Genomic DNA, 17,928 nt, shown 5'->3' with positions numbered 1-17,928 from the left:
ACTTAGAACCCTGAGGTGAGACCGACAGCTTGCCTAGTGATCCTGCTGTCCCTCCCAGTTCTGCTGTGGGAGCCTACTGTTCAATCTGAATGACCACAAATTTGGCCTGTCATAAGCTGGGTATCTGTGAGCATAGCAAGGGCAGCTGGTACATATCACACAAGCAAGACAGGGCCTTCCCAGGTAAAAGCCAGCCAGGGCTAGAGCAGTGGTTCTCAACCTTCCTAATGCTGTGACCCTTTACGACAGTTCTTCAGGTTGCAACCCCTAACCGTGAAATTATTTTCATTGCTACTTCATAACTAATTTTGCTGCAGTTATAAATCATAGTTAGATATTTGATATTTGGGATATCTGATATGCAACCCTGCCAGAAAGGGGTTGAGAACTACTGGACTAGAGTCAGAGGCTCTGACTCAAAAACAAAACAAAACAACCCAAAACCAGCTCTGTGGTAGAGTAGTGACTTTCATCTCAGCCTGGTAGATTTCTGAGTTGGAGGCCAGCTGGGGCTACACAGTAAGATCCTGTTTCAGAAACCCAAACCAACCCCCACCCTCCACACACAAATCAAGTTAATTTGTCTGCGGACAGAGATGGGGTCTTATGTAGCCCATCTGGGCCTTAAGCTCCTAATTCTGCTTCCACCTCCCAGATTCTGAGGTGACAGGTGCTCACCACACCCAGCTCAATGGCTGAAGATTTTCCTTTGGCCTCTGGCCTTTGCCCTGGCCTTACGCAACAGTGTCCACTACCTACGCTGTCAAGGCCCAAACTGCCAGCACCTGGAGAAAGACACCAGGTTTCCGACCTCAGACCTCTAGATGGGGAGGTCTGACTTCGTTCAGTGCTTTATCTCCCATGTGTGCTTGCTTGGCCTGCTGAAGGAAGGCTGCTGGTCTGAAGTTATCCTGCTCCCAAAGACCATGTCAGGAAACTAGCTGCTCTCCATATTCAGAAGGGAGGGACCTCTCAACAGGAAAGTATGTCTGAAAGACACCTTCATTCTGAATGAATCTGCAGCAGGGGGTCTGACTACCATCAGTCACTTCTTTCCCATCGTGATGGACATGACAGGATTGGCTTCTTTTTTTTTGTTAATGGTGTTTTGCCTACATGCATATCTGTGGGAGGGTGCCAGGTTCCCTGGAACTAAAATCACAAGACAGCAGTGAGCTGCCATGTGGGTGCTGGGAATTGAACCAGGGCCCTCTGGAAGAGCCAGGGGTGTTCTGAACCGCTGAGCATCTCTCCAGCCCATCTTTATTCTCAAATTACATATAGCCAGATTTGGGGGGTGGGCAGGAGAGTCTTATGGTTGTCACAGTTTTTAGGTTTAAGCTGTTTTGGGAATTCTGATGATGGAACCCAATGTTTGAGATAATCTAAGAATCGCCCTAGCAATGGGCGATGGTGGTCCACACCTTTAATCCTAGCGATCGGGAGGCAGAGGCAGGTGGATCTCTGAGTTCCAAACCAGCCTGGTCTACAAGAGCTAGTTCCAGGATAGGTTCCAAAGCTACAGAGAAACCCTGTCTCAAGAAAGGAATCTTAAGAATCACTCTAGCAGGCTGGAGAGATGGACCAGAGGTTAGGAGTACTAACTGTTCCTCCAGGGGTCCTGAGTTCAGTTCCTAGCAACCACATGGTGGCTTACAACCACCTATAATAAGATCTGGTGCCCTCTCTGCATTCAGGTATACATACAGGCAGAACACTGGATATGGAGTAAGTCTTGAAAAAAAAAAATACTCTACCATTGAGCTTCACACCCCCACCCTGGCCTAGCAAGTAATCCCTATGCTTGGGAATCACCCACCAAACTATGCTCTAGCCCTGGTTGTTAGTTCTTCGGGTGGGAGAACTGTTTGGGGGCACATGTAGAGTAGTGGCCCAGGTAGAGGCGAGGAGTTTGAGGCCAGCCTGGTCTACAGAGTGAGTTCCAGGTCAGCCAAGGCTATAGAGAGAAGCCCTGTCCTGAAAAAAGAAAGGAAAAAGGGGTTTTGCAACTTTGATTGCTCTAAACACAGCCACCCCTCCTCAGTGCTGAGTTCTCAGTCTGGGAGGCATAAGGGAGGGGTAATGGGCGAGTGAAAAATCCTAACCTGGCCCTAAATCAGGAAACCAGAGTCAAGACAGATTTAGCAGCTAACAGCTGTGTAAACCCATATGAAGGATCCAGCTGGTTCTGACTATAAGTATTTTAGGTCAGTCCTTGAATATCAGACATCCTAAATGTTCAAATTCCCACCATACCACACCCTGCGGCTGGGGCAGGAGCTAGAGGAGCCAGCCATAAAAGACAGGAAGCTCACAACACTGCTCCCCCCACCCCCACACACACCGTCTCCCAAGTGATGGGATTAAAGGCATGATCCAAAGACTAATAGCTTAGTGGTCATGGACAAAATGAAGCTGGGTAAGTACATGGGATGTATGTGCTTAACATACACAGTTCTGCAGTCCATTCTCGGGATGGCACGAACCAGGTGTGGTGGGACACACCTGAAAGCCCAGCACTCGGAGGTCCAAGGATCGGCTCGAGGTTAGGGCTGGAGCTGTGGCCTGGTTGTGAAGAGTGTTCCACTCTTACTCGCCAGGACCCAGCACCCACTGGGCAAGCCAGGCGACAGGTGTTCCACAGGACCATCAACTGGTGCTTCCTGGCTTCCAGCCTAGCTGAGGAAGTTCAAATCCCAGGTTCCGGAAAAGAGCCTGTCTCAGGAATAGGTAGAGCGTGATAGAGAAGGCCCCAACACCCTCTTCTGGTCTCTGCATATGCTTGCGTACACACACCCACAGAAAATCGCAAGGTTATGTTCAAAATTACCCTGGATTACATGAAGCCAATCTCGGAAAAAAAAAAAAAAGATGGGTACAAAAAGCAATAACAGCACTTGGGGTTATCAACAGGAGGATCTGGAGTTCAAGGCCAGCTTCTGTACATTTGAGACTAGGTTGGGCTACCTGAGACTTGGTCTCATAAAACAAAAGCAAGTCCTGCCAGCCTTTGGGAGTACAGCCATTCATCTGTAATCTCTGAAAGAAGAGGTCGGAGAACTGTTGTGAGTTCGAAGCCATGTCGCCGAGGGCTATACAAATAGACCCTCTCTTTCTCTCCATGTACACACGCACGCGCGCGCCAAGAAAGCAACAGCCTGATCCTGAACTATTACTTGGTTACAAAAAAAAAGAATGAGGCTGAATGCAAGGCCCTGGAGTTGGGGGTGCTGGCTGGGATTCAAGTCTGGGACCTGTTCCCCATAACCCTCAGGGGCTCCGGCACCGTCGTTCTCTGCCTCCTCCTGGTGGACACTGCTGGTTCTGCAGCTGTCCCTGTTCGTGTGGGTATCTGCTTCCAGGAGCTTCCAGCTGCCAGCTAACGCCCAGACCCCTGAGGGCAGTAGCGACCTCGAGTCCAGCCAATCTGAGAAGTCCATTTCCGGGTGTCTGATTACCAACCCCCTTAATTACCCAGACTTCAGACGAAGAATTGTGCTGCCTGCGTGTGCGCACAGGAGAGCCAGGCATTGCTACAGTAACCACTACCCCACCGGTGTCTGGCCATTTCGGGATGCCCAGGTACCCGGATGTGAGGTAGGCGGGGCCGCGGCTCAGCCCCGCCCCACCCTGCCAAGAGAGCTTCCGTCCTACACACGGCAAGATCCAATCACAAGCCAGCATTTTGCCCCCTTGCCAATGGCAGGCCTGTTACTGGGACTCGAATCCCTGCTTTGGAATCTGCCTGCTGAGCGGGCTGAAACGCTAATGCGGGAGTTTATCCCGGTTTCTGGGACCTCCTTTTCTTCCCTTGGTCTTCGCCTTTGCAGTCTTTACCGAATAATCGGATCCGGGCTTTTTTTTTCTTTTTTTTTAGGGCGTAAAAACCTCCAAGGGGTTTGTCCCTGGAAGGACGTGATCTTGGAGGATGAGGCATCAGGTTCCAGGTGGTTCTTGCCGTCAGGGTTGCCATAGGAACCGCTCTCTGGCTTCTAAAGGCTTGACGCTGTTCCTCATTTCCAGATTACCTTCCGGACGCCACCCCAAGACGTCAACATTGTTCCTGTGTCATAAAGTGGGGAACCGGGACTCACTTATTTGCAACCCAGTCCACATGCTCTTTGGGAGGGCTCAAAGGTGGGTGGCGAATCTGTTCATTTTCATCCCCTTCCACGCTGGCCCTTTGGCAGGGCACTAAGGTGGGCGTGGGCCGCACAGCTGAAGTCCTGAGGGCATGGGTCCCTTCTCTCATTAGTATTCAAGGCTTCCTAGCCTGCCTGGCCAGCCCTGGCCAGACATTCACAGCTTTAAATGAAGAATGGTGGTCAGTCAGGAATCAGCTTGCAGCGAGGTCAGAAGAAAGGAGCGAAGGCCTCTCACTTGTCATCTACCATAACATTAGGAAGATAAGGCTAGGTTAGGCGGTGGTGGCACATGCCTTTTATCCCAGCACTCAGGAAGCAGAAGCAGGCAGATCTCAGACTAAAGGCATATGCGACCACTACCACAGGTTGTGTACACTTCTAATCCCAGCATTTGGGAGGCTGTAGCAGGAGGATCAGGAGTTCAAGGCCAACCTGAGACAAAAACAGGTATCTCAATTGGTAGAGTGCCTGCCTAGCATTTCTAGGTCCCACCCCCACATATGTCTCCTGTGAAACATGCCTGTGATATTGGAGGCAGGGAGATTAGGAACACAAAACCATTCTAGGTTACATAGCAAGTTCGACACTGGGCTGCGTAAGACCCTGTGTGTAGTTTTTTAATTTTTGGGTTTTTGTTGTTCTTATGTTTTTTTGAGACCAGGCTTCTCTGTGTATCCCTGGCTGTCCTGGAACTTTCTTTATAAACTGGGCTGACCTCAAACTCAGACCTGCCTGCCTCTGCCTCCAGGCTGGTACCACCAGCAGCAGCTGAGTTTTTAAAAGGGGAGTAGCGGAAGCTTGGCATGGTGGTGCATGCCTTTAATCCCCACACCTGGGAGGCAGAAGCAGGTGGATCTCTGAGTTTGAGGCCAGCCCAGGTTATAGAGTGAGTTCCAGGACAGCCAGGGCTACACAGAGAGACCCTGTCTCAAAAAAAATAAAAAAATCCAAATGGAGACAGGCGTGGTGATGGGGAGGTTGGATGGCTCAGTACCTAAAAGCTTTTATTGCTCTAGTAAAATTCAGTTTTCACTACCCATCTCTGATGGGTCAAAACTACTTGTAACTCCAGTTCTAGAGAATCCTCTTCTGGCCTCTGCAGGTGTCTGCAGGTATTACATACAGCTGGGAATTGTCCCAGCTGTTTAGAATGTATCCTACTGTTGTGGAAGGCCTGAGCTCAGTTCCCAGCACCCATGTTGGATGGCTCACAACCATCTATAACTCCAGCTCCAGGGAATGCAATGTCTCTCATCTCCTTGGACATCTGCACTCACATGCATGTACCGATACCCAGACACATGTACGCATAGTTTAAAAGGAATGAATGACACTTGGGAGGCAGAGTCAGGTGGGTCTGTGAGTTCAAGGCCAGCCTGGTCTACAGAGTGAGCTCCAAGACAGCTAAAGCTACACGGAGAAACCTTGTCTTGAAAATAAATAAATAAAAGAAGAAGAAATAAAACTTTAGGGCTGGAGAGATGGTTCAGCCATTAAAGGCTAGGCTCACAACCAAAAACATAAGAAATAAAAATTTAAAGTATACACAAAAAGTGGCCAGGTCTCAGATTTGATTTGAGGCAGTTTATCTCGAATGCTCACAAGTACATAAATGATCCTCTGCTGCCGCTTAGTGGCCTAGGGCTGCTAATGGATGATTGACAACCAGCAGGTCTGGCTCTGAACAACATTAGATAGAGTAATCAACAATTCCTATCCAGAAGGTGCACCAGGGAAGGCCAAAGGCCTAGATTCCAGATGTGGCTCCTAGACCTGCAATAACAGAATGTGCAGGAAGCCAAGAGGCCTGAGCACAGCCAGTCTACAGCAGGGATATTTTCAAGACCAGACAGGGTTTCTCCGTATAGCCTTGGCTGTCCTGGAACTCGCTCTGTAGACTAGGCTGGCCTGGAACTCACATAGATCTGCCTGCTTCTCCCTCCTGAGTGCCAGGATTAAATGCAGGATTAAATGCATATGCCACCATCGTCCAGTTCAGGAACTCCTTTTCAATAACTGAAGATCTCTCTCTCTCTCTCTCCCTCCCTCCCTCCCTCCCTCCCTTCTTCCTCTCTCCCTTTCTCTTTCTCTATCCCCTTTTCCCTCCCGTGTGGGTGCATTCCTGTATGCAGAGACCAGAGGACAGTGTTAGTGTCCAGAAATGGCAGTCTGCCTTCTTTGAAAGGCTCCCTCATTGGTCTAGAGCTTACTGACTAAGCTTGGCTGCCAGTGAGCTTCTGGGATCTGCTATTTCTGCCTCACTGGTATGGAGTTATAAGCATGCTACACCATGCCCAGAATTTTTATATGGGTAAGATCCCCCAGAAGGGATCGAACTCAGGTCCCCCCATGCTTGCTAGATAAGCAGTTTGCCAACCAGGCTATCTTCCCAGACCCTAAAACTGGCCGTTTGCCCCCATTTATTTTCTAGGCTGGTTGGTAGAAGCTGGGCAGATATTCCCTTGGCACTGTGGAGCATCTGGGGACTTCTGGGGTGTCAGGGTGCTGTGCTAGAAATATGAGCATCATTCTGGGGCTGTCTCAAAGCCTGGCGAAGGAGGGCTTCTTCCCTGGATAGGACTTGCCTAGGACATTCAACCTACCTTCTGAGGATCAGGGACTTTTCCCCAGAGCTCACATCCTCCTTCCCTGAGGCCATGGCCTTGAGGCTTCAGGACACCCCTGAAAGATAACCTTTGTGGATCCTGTCCAATCCAAAGGAAACTAGGGACATACTGCTCTTCCATTAACATATGTCTGCTGTGCCTGCCAGAATAACAAGGTTCATGCTAGCCTAAGGTTTCCCCAGGCCTAACTCACAAGTAGCTGTTATATATTTCAAAGCCCCTGGCCCCAGCCCACAGGCTTCCTTCGAAGCTCCCATTCTCTTATAATCTCAAAGATTTGCCCCCTCTCGATTCTCCCTGCTTTGCTGAGAGAAGGCCTGGGCAGTTTGGAATAAACTTTTCCCCCATTCACCCACAGAGTGGTTAGTTTGGTTTCTTTGTTGTTTTTCCAGACAGGGTTGCTCTGGGTAGCCTCAGCTGTCCTGGACTTTGATCTGTAGACCAAGCTGGCCTTGAACTCACATAGAGCCAACCACCTCTGCCTTTTGAGTGCTGGGATTAAAGGTGTGCAACATTACTGCCCTGGTTATCTCGGTTTCTTTGCCTGTGCCCCTCGAATTCAGGCATTAGCAGAGTTCAAGGCCTGAGGCTGGGAGAGCATCATGGTCGTAAAGGGGATGCTAAAAGGGTACTTGGTCCTGGAAGGTGGCACACACCTGTAATCCCTATACTTGGTAAGCAGAAACAGGGCCTGGCATGCACAAATCCCTGACTCCCATCTTCAGCACTGCATAAATCAGGGAAGATGGCACAAACTTGTAATTCCTGCACTCAGCAGGTGGAAGCAGGAAGAGCAGAAGTTCAGGGTCATACTCCAGGCTATATAGCAAATTGGAAGCCTATCTATCTATCTATCTATCTATCTATCTATCTATCTATCTATAAATGAATATGTCAAGTCAAGTCTATTAGTCTTTAAAAGTCCAATAAACAAACAAGCAAACAGAAGCAAAAAAAGAGAGAGCTTGGTGTCCCGAGCTGGGACAGTGTGGGACAGAGTGAAGTAAGTGGGTAGAAGTCAGAGAGGGACTGAGTGAGATAAAACAAGAGGTCCAGGCTAGGTAGAGAGCGGAAGTGGGCCAAGGGGAATCCAGAGAAGAGACGAACTTGGAGAGGAAGTCTGTACAGACTCGGCTGGCTTGATTGCTCCTTTGCAAGGGACTGACAACCCTGTCAACCAGAGGTTGGAAAATTGAACTCTGGGCCATGTCTCCCCCAACAAGTTCCTGCTCCTAAAAGTTGCCAAAACAGTGCCACCTGCTGAGGACCAAGTATGTGACACATTTGCTCACCGCAGACTTTCCGCCTTCAAACCATGGGCAGGATAGGTACAGAGTTTATGATTTATTAAAGCTTCAAGCTGAAGAGCATAAAAGCAAAGCACCCAGACATTAGCTCTTACCTCTACCTCAGCTCAGACCAAAGGGGCGATCCTCAAGCTGCTCCCGACTTCACTGCTCCTCAGATTCACTCAGACTGTTATACTCTCCTCAGTGTGGCTAGAGACTAATCTCAGACTGAATGCCTCTGCCTTTTATACCTCCCAAATTCTGGGGTCAAAGATGTGAACTCTGATTCACTCTCCAGTACCCCAGGGTGGTCTTAGACTCAGAGATCCATCCGCCTTTCTCCTGAGTCCTGGGATTAAAGGTGTGTACAACCACTGCCTGATCTCTATTGAGGCTGGCTTTGCTTCCTGAATCTTCAGGCAAGCTTTAATACACACCATAAATAATATATCACCACAGAACAGCTTAAAAAAGAAAAAAGAAGGGGCAGGGTATGATGTTAGACACCTTTAATCCCAGCACCCAGGAGGCAGAAGCAGGCAGGTCTCTGTGAGTTCAAGGCCAGCCTGGTCTACAAACAAATTCCAGGACAGCCATGGCTGTTACACAGAGAAACCCTGTTTGGAAAAACCACCACCACCACCACCAAAAAAGCAGAGGGTCAGGGGAAGAACATGATGACTGGTCTCAGGTTCCAGCACCAAATGAATGGAAAAAAAAAAAGGCATAAAAAGGAAAGGACATGACTAGACGTGGTGGAGGAGAAGGTGTACTGTAGATCTGTAGGAGAGCATAGTCAGAGGCAGGGACATCTGGGAGAGTCCAGAGTAACGCAGCCTGAGCCATGTGAGGAGAGAGGGGAGGGGAAGGGAGAGAGGGGAGCAGTAGCCAGGAGATCCAGAGAGTAGAGAAGAGAGACCAGGTAATCAAAGTGGTTGGATTATATAGGGAAGGGCATCTGGGGAAAGGGCAGCCCAGCCCCTGGGCTAGAGTGTTCAGGGCAGGGGGTGGGGTATGCCAGCCAAGAGGGCCCTGTAACAGGTAAGAACTGATATGTTAAATAGGCACCTTAGCCATTTGTCCAGGATTGAAACCTAACAGGAGGTACCTTCCATCTGTTTTAAAAGGGGCTCGCATGCAGCCCAGACTGGCTTCAAACTCTGTATGTAGTCAAAGGTTGGCCTTTGACATCTGATCCTCCTGCCTCCACCTCATGAGTGCTGGGATTACTTAGTCTGTGTGCTGGAGGGATCATAAGGCTGGGCGTGGATTCTTGGACTTCAATGGATCCTTGGACTTCACACACACTAGACAAGCACTCCATTAGTTGAGTCCCAACCTCCCATAATGCCTCTCTTAGCTTGTTTCCTTCACCTGCCCCGTTAAGAGCATGGATTTGGGCCCAGAGGAGATACTGGCTTGGAGGGCAGATGTTAGCACTTGGAGAGGCATAGAAAAACACGGGACCTGTAATAATTTCAAGTAACAGGTTGGCTAAGATGCTGTGTGCATTTAATCCTAGCACTTGGGAGGCAGAGGCAAGAAGATGTGAGTCAAGGCCAGCCTAACTACACAGAAAGACCCTGTCTCAAAAAGACAGAGCGCCAATCAACCAATAATACCAGCAACAATACCAAAATAAGGCCATATGGGCCTGTGCACCAAAGGTGGTGAAGGAGGAGTTGGCTTTGGGATGACAGGGATTAAAGATGGCAGACAGCACAGGCTCAGCAGTAGAAGGCCCTGGAATGTGAAGGCTGGGAGCGCTGGAAAGAGCAGGGACATGCAGAAGTCCCTGGGTTTAGAGGATGACAAGACTTGACACTGACAAGATGGACATGATGGGGGTCCTAGAACAATTTATGGAGACATAGTATACAGACTTCAAATAAAATGTGGTCCCAGCAGTAAGTGTGAACACCTTGTGACAGATGATAGAACCTGGAAAGAGCCGGGTTCCAAGGTCCTGCGGTGGAGGAGCCCAGGTTGTCTACAGATAATTTTAAACCTGGTGCTAATGGATTTGTCATCGATAGTGACTGGAAAATTAACAGAAGTGAGGAAGTGCCTATACAATCGCTGGTCCTGGCGAAGCCAGTATCCAGCCCCTCAGATCCCAGACGAAGAGGCAGGCCTGGTGGGGGGAGCTGTCTTGCCACAGAGCCCTTGGCTCTCTCCTCTCAACCTGGTTAGCTTGGCTGTCAGAGTATAGGAGCCCCTTCAGAATGTAGCCGATCTTAGGGTGGCCCCAAGCAAGATTCTTTTGCTTTTTGGAGAGACTGAGCTGTCCCCTTTTGCCACCCCTAAGCCCCTAAAACTTGATATAGCTGACATCACTGATGTGCTAAGCAAGGCATTCCAGCAGTCCCGACTCGTGGTGCAGGAGAAACACCAGATGTTGGGGATCTTACCACCTCTAGAGTCTCATGCTGCACTCTGGGAAGGCCATGGGATTCTCCCTCACACAAACTCTACTTCTTTGACAGGACTGCTTCCTCTGGGCATGGAATCTGGGGATTTCCCTGAGATCTGGGACTGAAGCTCCCTTTCCGGGTTTGGATGGCCAGGCAGGACTTGCAGACAATATCTCTCACTTTTTCCCTTCACAAAAGACTAACAGAAGCTGAATTAGAATTTATTTATTTTGGATTTGAGGTACTGAATCCTGAACTATGCACATGCTAAGACTTTATGAAGCTGAGACAAAAATCAAGGTGTGACCTTGGCCTCGTCTATTGTTGACCCTAGTCACAGCAGTTGACTGTTCCGTAGTTGCATGGCTGCCTCTGCCCTGGGTGGCCTGTGGTTGTGCATAGCAGCCCTTGAATACAGAGAAGGGATCTACCCCCAACACACATGCTTCACCTTCATTATTATTTCCTTAGTCAAATTCTGTTCTGTAAAACTTTTTATTTTATTTTATGTGCATTGATGTTTTGCCATGGGTGTTGGGTTCCCTGGAACTGGAGTTATAGACAGTTGAGAGCCGCCATGTGGGTGCTGGTAATTTAACCCGGGACCTCTGGAAGAGCAGTCAGTGCTCTTAACCACTGAGCTATCTCTTCAGCCCTTGTTCTGTAAAAGGTTTAAAATTTGGGCCTGAATACCCAGAAGACCTTTCCTCTGTTAGATTGTAACAAAAAATAACTTGAAAGGAGATAGTGTTTCTTTTCTTTTTTAAGTTGGAAAGTAACTATTTGTTCTAAGGAGTTGGCCAGAGTCCTCTCAGAACTTCTAGAACTTCTCGGTGCCAGCAGCCTTGGTGACCTTGAGCACACTGAAGCTCACAGTCTTGCTCAGGGGCCTGCACTGTCCCACAGTGACAACGTTGCTGATCTGTACATTCCTGAGACAGGGGGACAGGTGCACAGATATGTTTTTGTGGCATTTCTCAAAGTGAATGGACTTTCAGATGTAGTAGAGATAGTTCCAGAGAATGACAGTGGGCCCTGCATCTTTGATCTTGGTCACTACACCAGACAAGACCAGACCTGGGGTGGCGATGTTACCAATGAAGGGGTGTTCCTTGTCTATGCAGGTGCCCTCCATGGGTCTCTTTGGCCATCTTGAAGCCTAGACTAATGTTCTCATACTGAGGGAGTTTTTCTTTGCCAGTTCTTGTTTTGAAAGACTGTGGGCTGCTTTTGGGAAGCACACAGGATCTGAACGTCCGCAATCTTCCCAGCAACCTGAGGAGGAGTAAGGGGAGACAGTGTTTCTAATGTTAGAATTCCCACAGGACCAATGTCACCCTACAAGAGCCTCACGACCCTGCTTCCAGCCTCCAGAAGGTACAATTAATCACCAAGAAAGCCCAGCTTATCACCTAGTTCTCCCAGGTAACGGCCGCCCCGTCCCCACCCCCATTGGGTGTAGTCAGTGCCACAGGTGCGGACAAAATGAACATATCACTACACCAGCTTCTGCCCCCCCCATCCCACCTGTGTCTTCATCTCCACCGTAGCACATTAGGGATAAACGTCTCTCGGGAACTGAAATCACTGAAGCTGCCGCCAAATGACAGAGATTGTAAGATGTCGTATGTGAGACTAATTCTTCTTGCCCCCTTGGAAAACTTGTGTGCCATGTGAAAACATTTTAAAGAGTATGTCTAGGCGCTGGAGAGGTGGTTAAGAGTGTAAGAGCACTTGTTGCAGCCAGACAGACCATCAGTGATGGTGCACACCTTTAATCCCAGCACTCGGGAGGCAGAGGCAGGGGCATCTCTGAGTTTGACGTCAGCCTGGTCTACAGAGCCAGTTCCAGGACAGCCAGGGCTACAAAGTGAAATTCTGTCTCAGGAAGAGAAAAAAAGAGTTCTTGTTCCTCCAGAGGACCTGGGTTTGATTCCCAGCACCCACGTGGTGGCTAACAACCATCTCTAGCTCCAGTTCCAGGGGATCTGATGCTCCTCTCTTCTGGCCTCCGAGGCACCAGGCATGCATGTGGTGCACATACATGCATGCAGGCTTAATCAAATATCTATAACACCAACACACATAAATACATACACATAAATGTATATGTTTATATTTACATATATATATATGTATATGTATACATATGTATATACATGTATATGTACATGTATATACATATATGTATATACACATACATACATACACATATACACATACATACATACATATATACACATACACACATATGTATGTATTTCAAACTATGGAGCCCATCCCTCTTGAGTTCCCTTGCCTCTGAACTTGGGCTAATCTGTCTTCCTGTCTCTGGCCACACCCCTCCAGCAAACCTGTCACTTCTTTGAGTCTTGCTGTACCAAGTTGTTTTTCTCTGTGTACCCTGTTGTTAAGTGGGAGTGACTGTACCTCACTGCAGAGTTATCTGAGGAGACACTCCAAGGGCACCTCAGGGCAGCCTTGCTATGGCCATCTCTGATGCAGTCACACCTCTGCAAGCCAGGACATCCTTAGTGCCAGTCACAAGACAGCTGGTCCCTCAGATCCAGCCTGGGACCTAGCCAGCTTGATTCTCCATGCTCTGCCGTGGACGTGTGGAGTTAACCAGAAGATGACTGACAGGGAGATGCCTTACGCTAAGTGAGGCTGTTTAGGCTCTCAAGATGGACCTGAACTGAACAGCCTGGCCAGTGAATGGAAGAGATAAGAAGATGGGGCAGAACTCTGAGTGACAGGCATAGACTGGTACTGCCAGCTGGACCAGAATAATTCCTTCTGCCAGGACCTGCTCTGGCTTCATGCCTGTTCCAGGTGTTCTGACCCAGGGGCTGCCCGGCAGAGGAGCTTACATTGTTAAGAGGCTGAGAGAGTTGGGGAGTTGGTGGTGGCAGGGGACAGGGTGTGCCAGATAGGTCCCTGCAGGAAGCTGCTCCTCCCATGGACCCTGGGAAAGCAGGACTGTGGGTTTAAGAAGGAGTGTGTGTGTGTGTATGTGTGGTGCGCATTTGAGGGCGAGTGTACACACCGATGAATACATGTAGTTGTATGTGTATGTGGAGGCCTGAGATTGAGACTAGGGATCATTCTCCATTGCTTCTACCTTATTCATTGAGACAGCTTAATCAAACCCAGAGCTCTGGATGGGAATGGTCTTCCAAGCCAGATTGCCCTAGCCAGACAAATCCCCTATCCTCACTGTTCAAGGCTGGAGTAATAAGTGGGCTCAGGCATTTGTGTGGATTCTAGAGATCTGAACTCTGGTCTTCATGCTTGCATAACAAGTGTTTAACTGCTGAGCCATCCTCCCCATTTATTTTGTGTGATTGTGTATTTGTGTGGACACAAATGTGAGTGTGCCATGGTGGGTATGTGAATGTCAGAGGGCAGCTTTTGGGAGTAGGTTTTCTTCTACTTGGTGGGATTTATGGTATTGAATTCAGGTCATCAGGTTTGGCAGCAAGTGCTAAGCCATCTTGTCAGACTTGGTTCTTTTTTTTTGAGACAGGTCTTACCATGTAGCTCAGGCTAGCCTGGAGTATTACTCTTGCCTCTGACTCCTGAGTGCTAGGAATATAGATCTGTACCAATCCCTCCAGTCCCAGTTCCTTAGATTATATGGCCCTGTGCTCCTAAGCCCCCTAGAGTCCCTCAGATCCCTCCCTGGGCCTCCTGGAGGACGATGGATGGGTAGAGCAAAGCAAACAAAGGTGGAGCTTGGCCTGTGTAATTGCTTTGACATGGGCTAGTCAAGGCAAGCTCCCCGGAGCAAGCAGATGCCAGGATCACTGTCGATTTTAACCAAAACGTCAAACACAATCCTAATTCTCTGCTCAGAGCTCAGAGCCCAGATTCCATTCTGTAGGCATCTGCACAGGGGTGGGATGGGGTGGAGGGTGGGGTGGGGTGACTAGGCCAGCACCTCAGGAAGCTGCCTGGAATTGCCACACCCCCTGTGCCTTCTCCATACTTGGCCCTTGGAGATTGTTGCTTTTCATAGTATTTTTAATTGTTTATTTTGTTGTTTAATTGTTGTTGCTGTATTGACAGAGCCTCTAAATAGGCTGGTTTTGAACTTGCTCTATAGCAAGGCTGACTTTGAATTCCTGATCCTCCTGCCTGTGCCTCCTAAGTGCTGAGATCATAGGTGTGAAGTAGTGTGTAAACTAAGGGTTTCAGCACCAGATACACACACACACACACACACACACACACACGCATGACTGATGCACGGTAAGATTTCTGGGAAGGGTTTATTGTAGATATGAGGGAGAGTAGAGTCGAGGCTGTACTGGAAGAGATCAGAGTAGGGAGAGAAACTAGTAGATTGAACATGGCCAGCAGACTGGACCCAGCTGTGAGAGAAGGGGGCAGGGAGATGAAGGGAGGCAGACAAAAGAGAGAGAGGACCAAATGAGGGTTACAGAGCAATGAGACGCTGGGGAGGAAAGCCCATGAGCTGGGAGCGGGATGAGAAGAGCCACAGTACTTGTAATACAGAGGAAGCCTGCAGGCTAGCACGCACTTTGCTGTGCCAATAGGCACCACAGACAAGGAAATTGCTCCTTTAATAAAGGCGAATGATACCGGAATGTGGGGGTGGGGAGTGGTTTTGGGCCTGACAAGTGGTAGGTCTGCCTTACTCTTTATTGTTTTACTTTTTAAATTTTATTTATTTTCATTTTTTTGAGCATTAGTGTGCTTGCATGTATGCCTGAGTGAGGGTGCCAGGTCCCTTGGAACTGGAGTTATAGACAGTTGTGAGCTTCTACGTGGGTTCTGGAAATTCAACCGGGGTTCTCTGGAAGAGCAGCCACTGCTCTTAATCACCCAGCCATCTCTCCAGCTCCCTGTTAATTTTCTTTTGAGACATAGTTTTCATGTGTCCCAGGTTGGCCTCAAACTGGCTATCTAGCCAAGGATAACCTTGAACTTCCGATCCTCTGGAATGCACCACCATGCCCAGTTTATTCGGTGTGTGTGTGTGTGTCCTGCGTGTGTGTCAAACTCAGTGCTTCAGGCATGTCAAACACTCACTCTCCTGAACTACATCCCCAGCTCCTATTTTTTGTTTTGGAGACAGCAAGTATGTGACCCAGGCACTCTTAGAACTCATTCTGTAGCCCAGCTTGGCTTCAAATTCACCATGCTCCTGCATCAGCTCCTGGGTGCTGGAATTACAGGCATGCACCCTGGTAAAATTTTAATCTCCATGTTACCATTTTTGACCTCTTCCTAGGGAAATGTTAGGCTGGACCCAGGGAAGGGCTGAGCCCATCGTGAAGACACCAAAGGATGCTCCCATTTAGAGCATTCATCCCTAGCCCGCTAGAAACACCGGGGCCTGAGACGGTGGCAAGCAGTAGCTTCCAACTTTTATTTGAGAAAAACAGAAAGGACATGTATCAAAAGAGCATAAAGATTGATAGAGAGTGGTGGCCAGTGATGGCTATTGGGGATGGGCAGCAGGCTGATGGCTTCTACTTGGCTCCAGACTGTTCTGACTTCCCAGCTTCGGGGCCTCCAATTTGGGCACGGGCCTCGAAAGTGACCGGAATGGTGATCTCCGCTGATTGTGTGGCTGTTTTGGGCAGCGGAGCCTCCACGGTAAGTGTGCCCTCAGGGGACAGGGAAGAGGACACCAGGGTGGGGTCCACACCGGGAGGCAGCCTGGACACGAAGAAAAACAGGACAAAGGTTACACATCCCTCCAGATCCCGAGCCCTCTGCTGTCCTCCCTGGATCCTCTTTCCTCCACCCATCCACGCAAGGAACCAGAACTCACGTGTATTTCCGGGTAAAGCACCGAGAGATGTAGCCATGTTCGTCCTGCCTTTCTTCGTGCTTGCCTGTGGGTGGGGACAGAAGGAGGTCAGAGGCAACCCTCTGCTGTCGTAGCAGACCCCACCACCTGCTAAGGAGTGGCTGGGACACTAAGGCAGCACACAAATCAGAGTGAGGTAAGATGCCTGACTCTCTGGAATCTTAAAACTTTCCAGAAAGTTCGTTTCTGGGATTTGGGATACGAGGGGCCGCGGCACTGCACTTGGCTCTGACCCAGGATGGACACCAGCGCAGGCGCACTGTGTGCAGGCCCCCTCCGCTACTGGGACTAGGGACCCTGGCAGGAGTCCCAGCACTTCCTTATTTGGGAATGGGGTCTCCCAGAGGGTGTGTTGCTGCGGGTAGAACCCAGGGCCTCCCTAGGCGAGGCGAGGCTCTACCGGGAGCTACACCCCCAGCTGTTGGTCCTAATCATCGAGAATGACAGGGCTCTTAGGCTCAACCTGCGCCCCGGGTTCCGCAGCAAGGGAAGCTGGCTAGGGAGAACGACACTGGCCTCCCGGTCTCTGAAGTCATTTCTAACTTTCCAGGCTCCCATCCCTCCTGGTTTCACACACACACACACCCGCCCACCCCTCTACAGCCACCACAGCGCTCGGCTCCCTAGCTTCTTTTCTTGTGGGGACAAGGGAGACTCACCGGTGATCTCCACCACGCCTTCCTTGGTCTTGACCGTGAGCTCCTCCGGAGCGAAGTGGTTGACGTCCAGGGACACGCGCCAGCGATCGGCCGTCTGCCGGATCTCCGAGACACCGCTGCTTAGCTGCCGGTTGAGCGCACGGCTGAAGGCGGGCGCAGCCAGGGGCGCGGCCAGGGTCACTGCAGCGGGTCCCTCGGGGGTGGCGGCGGGCAGCGGGCGCACGTAGCCGGGCCAACCAGCGGCGCTGAACCACTGCGACCACTCATCGGGCAAGCGAGGCACCCCGAAGGCTTGATCGAAGAGGCGGCTGTGGGCCGGGTACCAGTCCCGGAATGGTTCCCAGCTGGGGCTCCGCAGCAGCGAGAAGGGCACGCGGCGCTCGGTCATGTTCTTGGCTGTGCTGGTCAGGGCTGAGGATCTGAGAAGTGCCGAACTGGAGCCCCGGCTGTGCTTTTATGGGTGCTCAGCCGGGTATTTTTAGCAGGCGGTGCTTCAGGTCTCTATTAATGGCAATGACCGTCTAGGGGCCGGCCCTCCCCGCTGCATTCCTCCCCATAAGCTTACAAAGGGGACGGGCAGGCGGGGCCAGGAAGGTTCTGCCCCCATCTGGAAACTTCTCTAGCTGAAGAAAACAAATGACTGTAATACCGGTAGCTGGAGCTGTTCCCACTGTCGGGCATTCACTGCCTGGGCTTTGGAACGCCTCGGGCTGAAGGGCGGTGGCCGGTGGCCGGTTCCATCCTTCTGTTGAGACTGCAGCTAGAAGTTAGGTCCTTTATGTCGCAACTGGGAAGCAACTAAGCCTGGTCCGAATGGGGTGGTGGTGGTCCTGTTTGGATACTCACAGGCCATAGCACACCTGTGGAGGTCTCAGGACGATCAACAACAATCAGCTCTCTCCTACCATGTGTGTCCTGGGGAGCAAAGGCTTGGTGGCAGGAGCCTTCATCC

At 50.1% G+C, this 17,928-nt stretch overlaps 1 protein-coding gene across 1 annotated transcript; it reads right to left on the bottom strand.

The window, feature by feature from the left end:
* Positions 1-15,849: 15,849 nt before the first annotated feature.
* On the bottom strand, positions 15,850-17,498 carry Hspb1 (heat shock protein family B (small) member 1). The gene is made up of 3 exons (XM_051204968.1): positions 16,977-17,498; positions 16,279-16,342; positions 15,850-16,163 (listed from the first exon to the last, which is right to left on the bottom strand). The coding sequence occupies exons 1-3, from the start codon at positions 17,362-17,364 to the stop codon at positions 15,974-15,976; spliced, it is 642 nt and encodes a 213-aa protein (XP_051060925.1). The 5' UTR covers positions 17,365-17,498; the 3' UTR covers positions 15,850-15,973.
* Between the last annotated feature and the right edge of the window lie 430 nt (positions 17,499-17,928).

The sequence above is a fragment of the Phodopus roborovskii genome, unplaced genomic scaffold (assembly GCF_943737965.1).
Source record: "Phodopus roborovskii unplaced genomic scaffold, PHOROB, whole genome shotgun sequence".
NCBI lineage: Eukaryota > Metazoa > Chordata > Mammalia > Rodentia > Cricetidae > Phodopus > Phodopus roborovskii.
The sequence above is the reverse complement of the archived record's forward strand: the minus strand, read 5'-3'. Positions and strand labels throughout refer to the sequence as shown.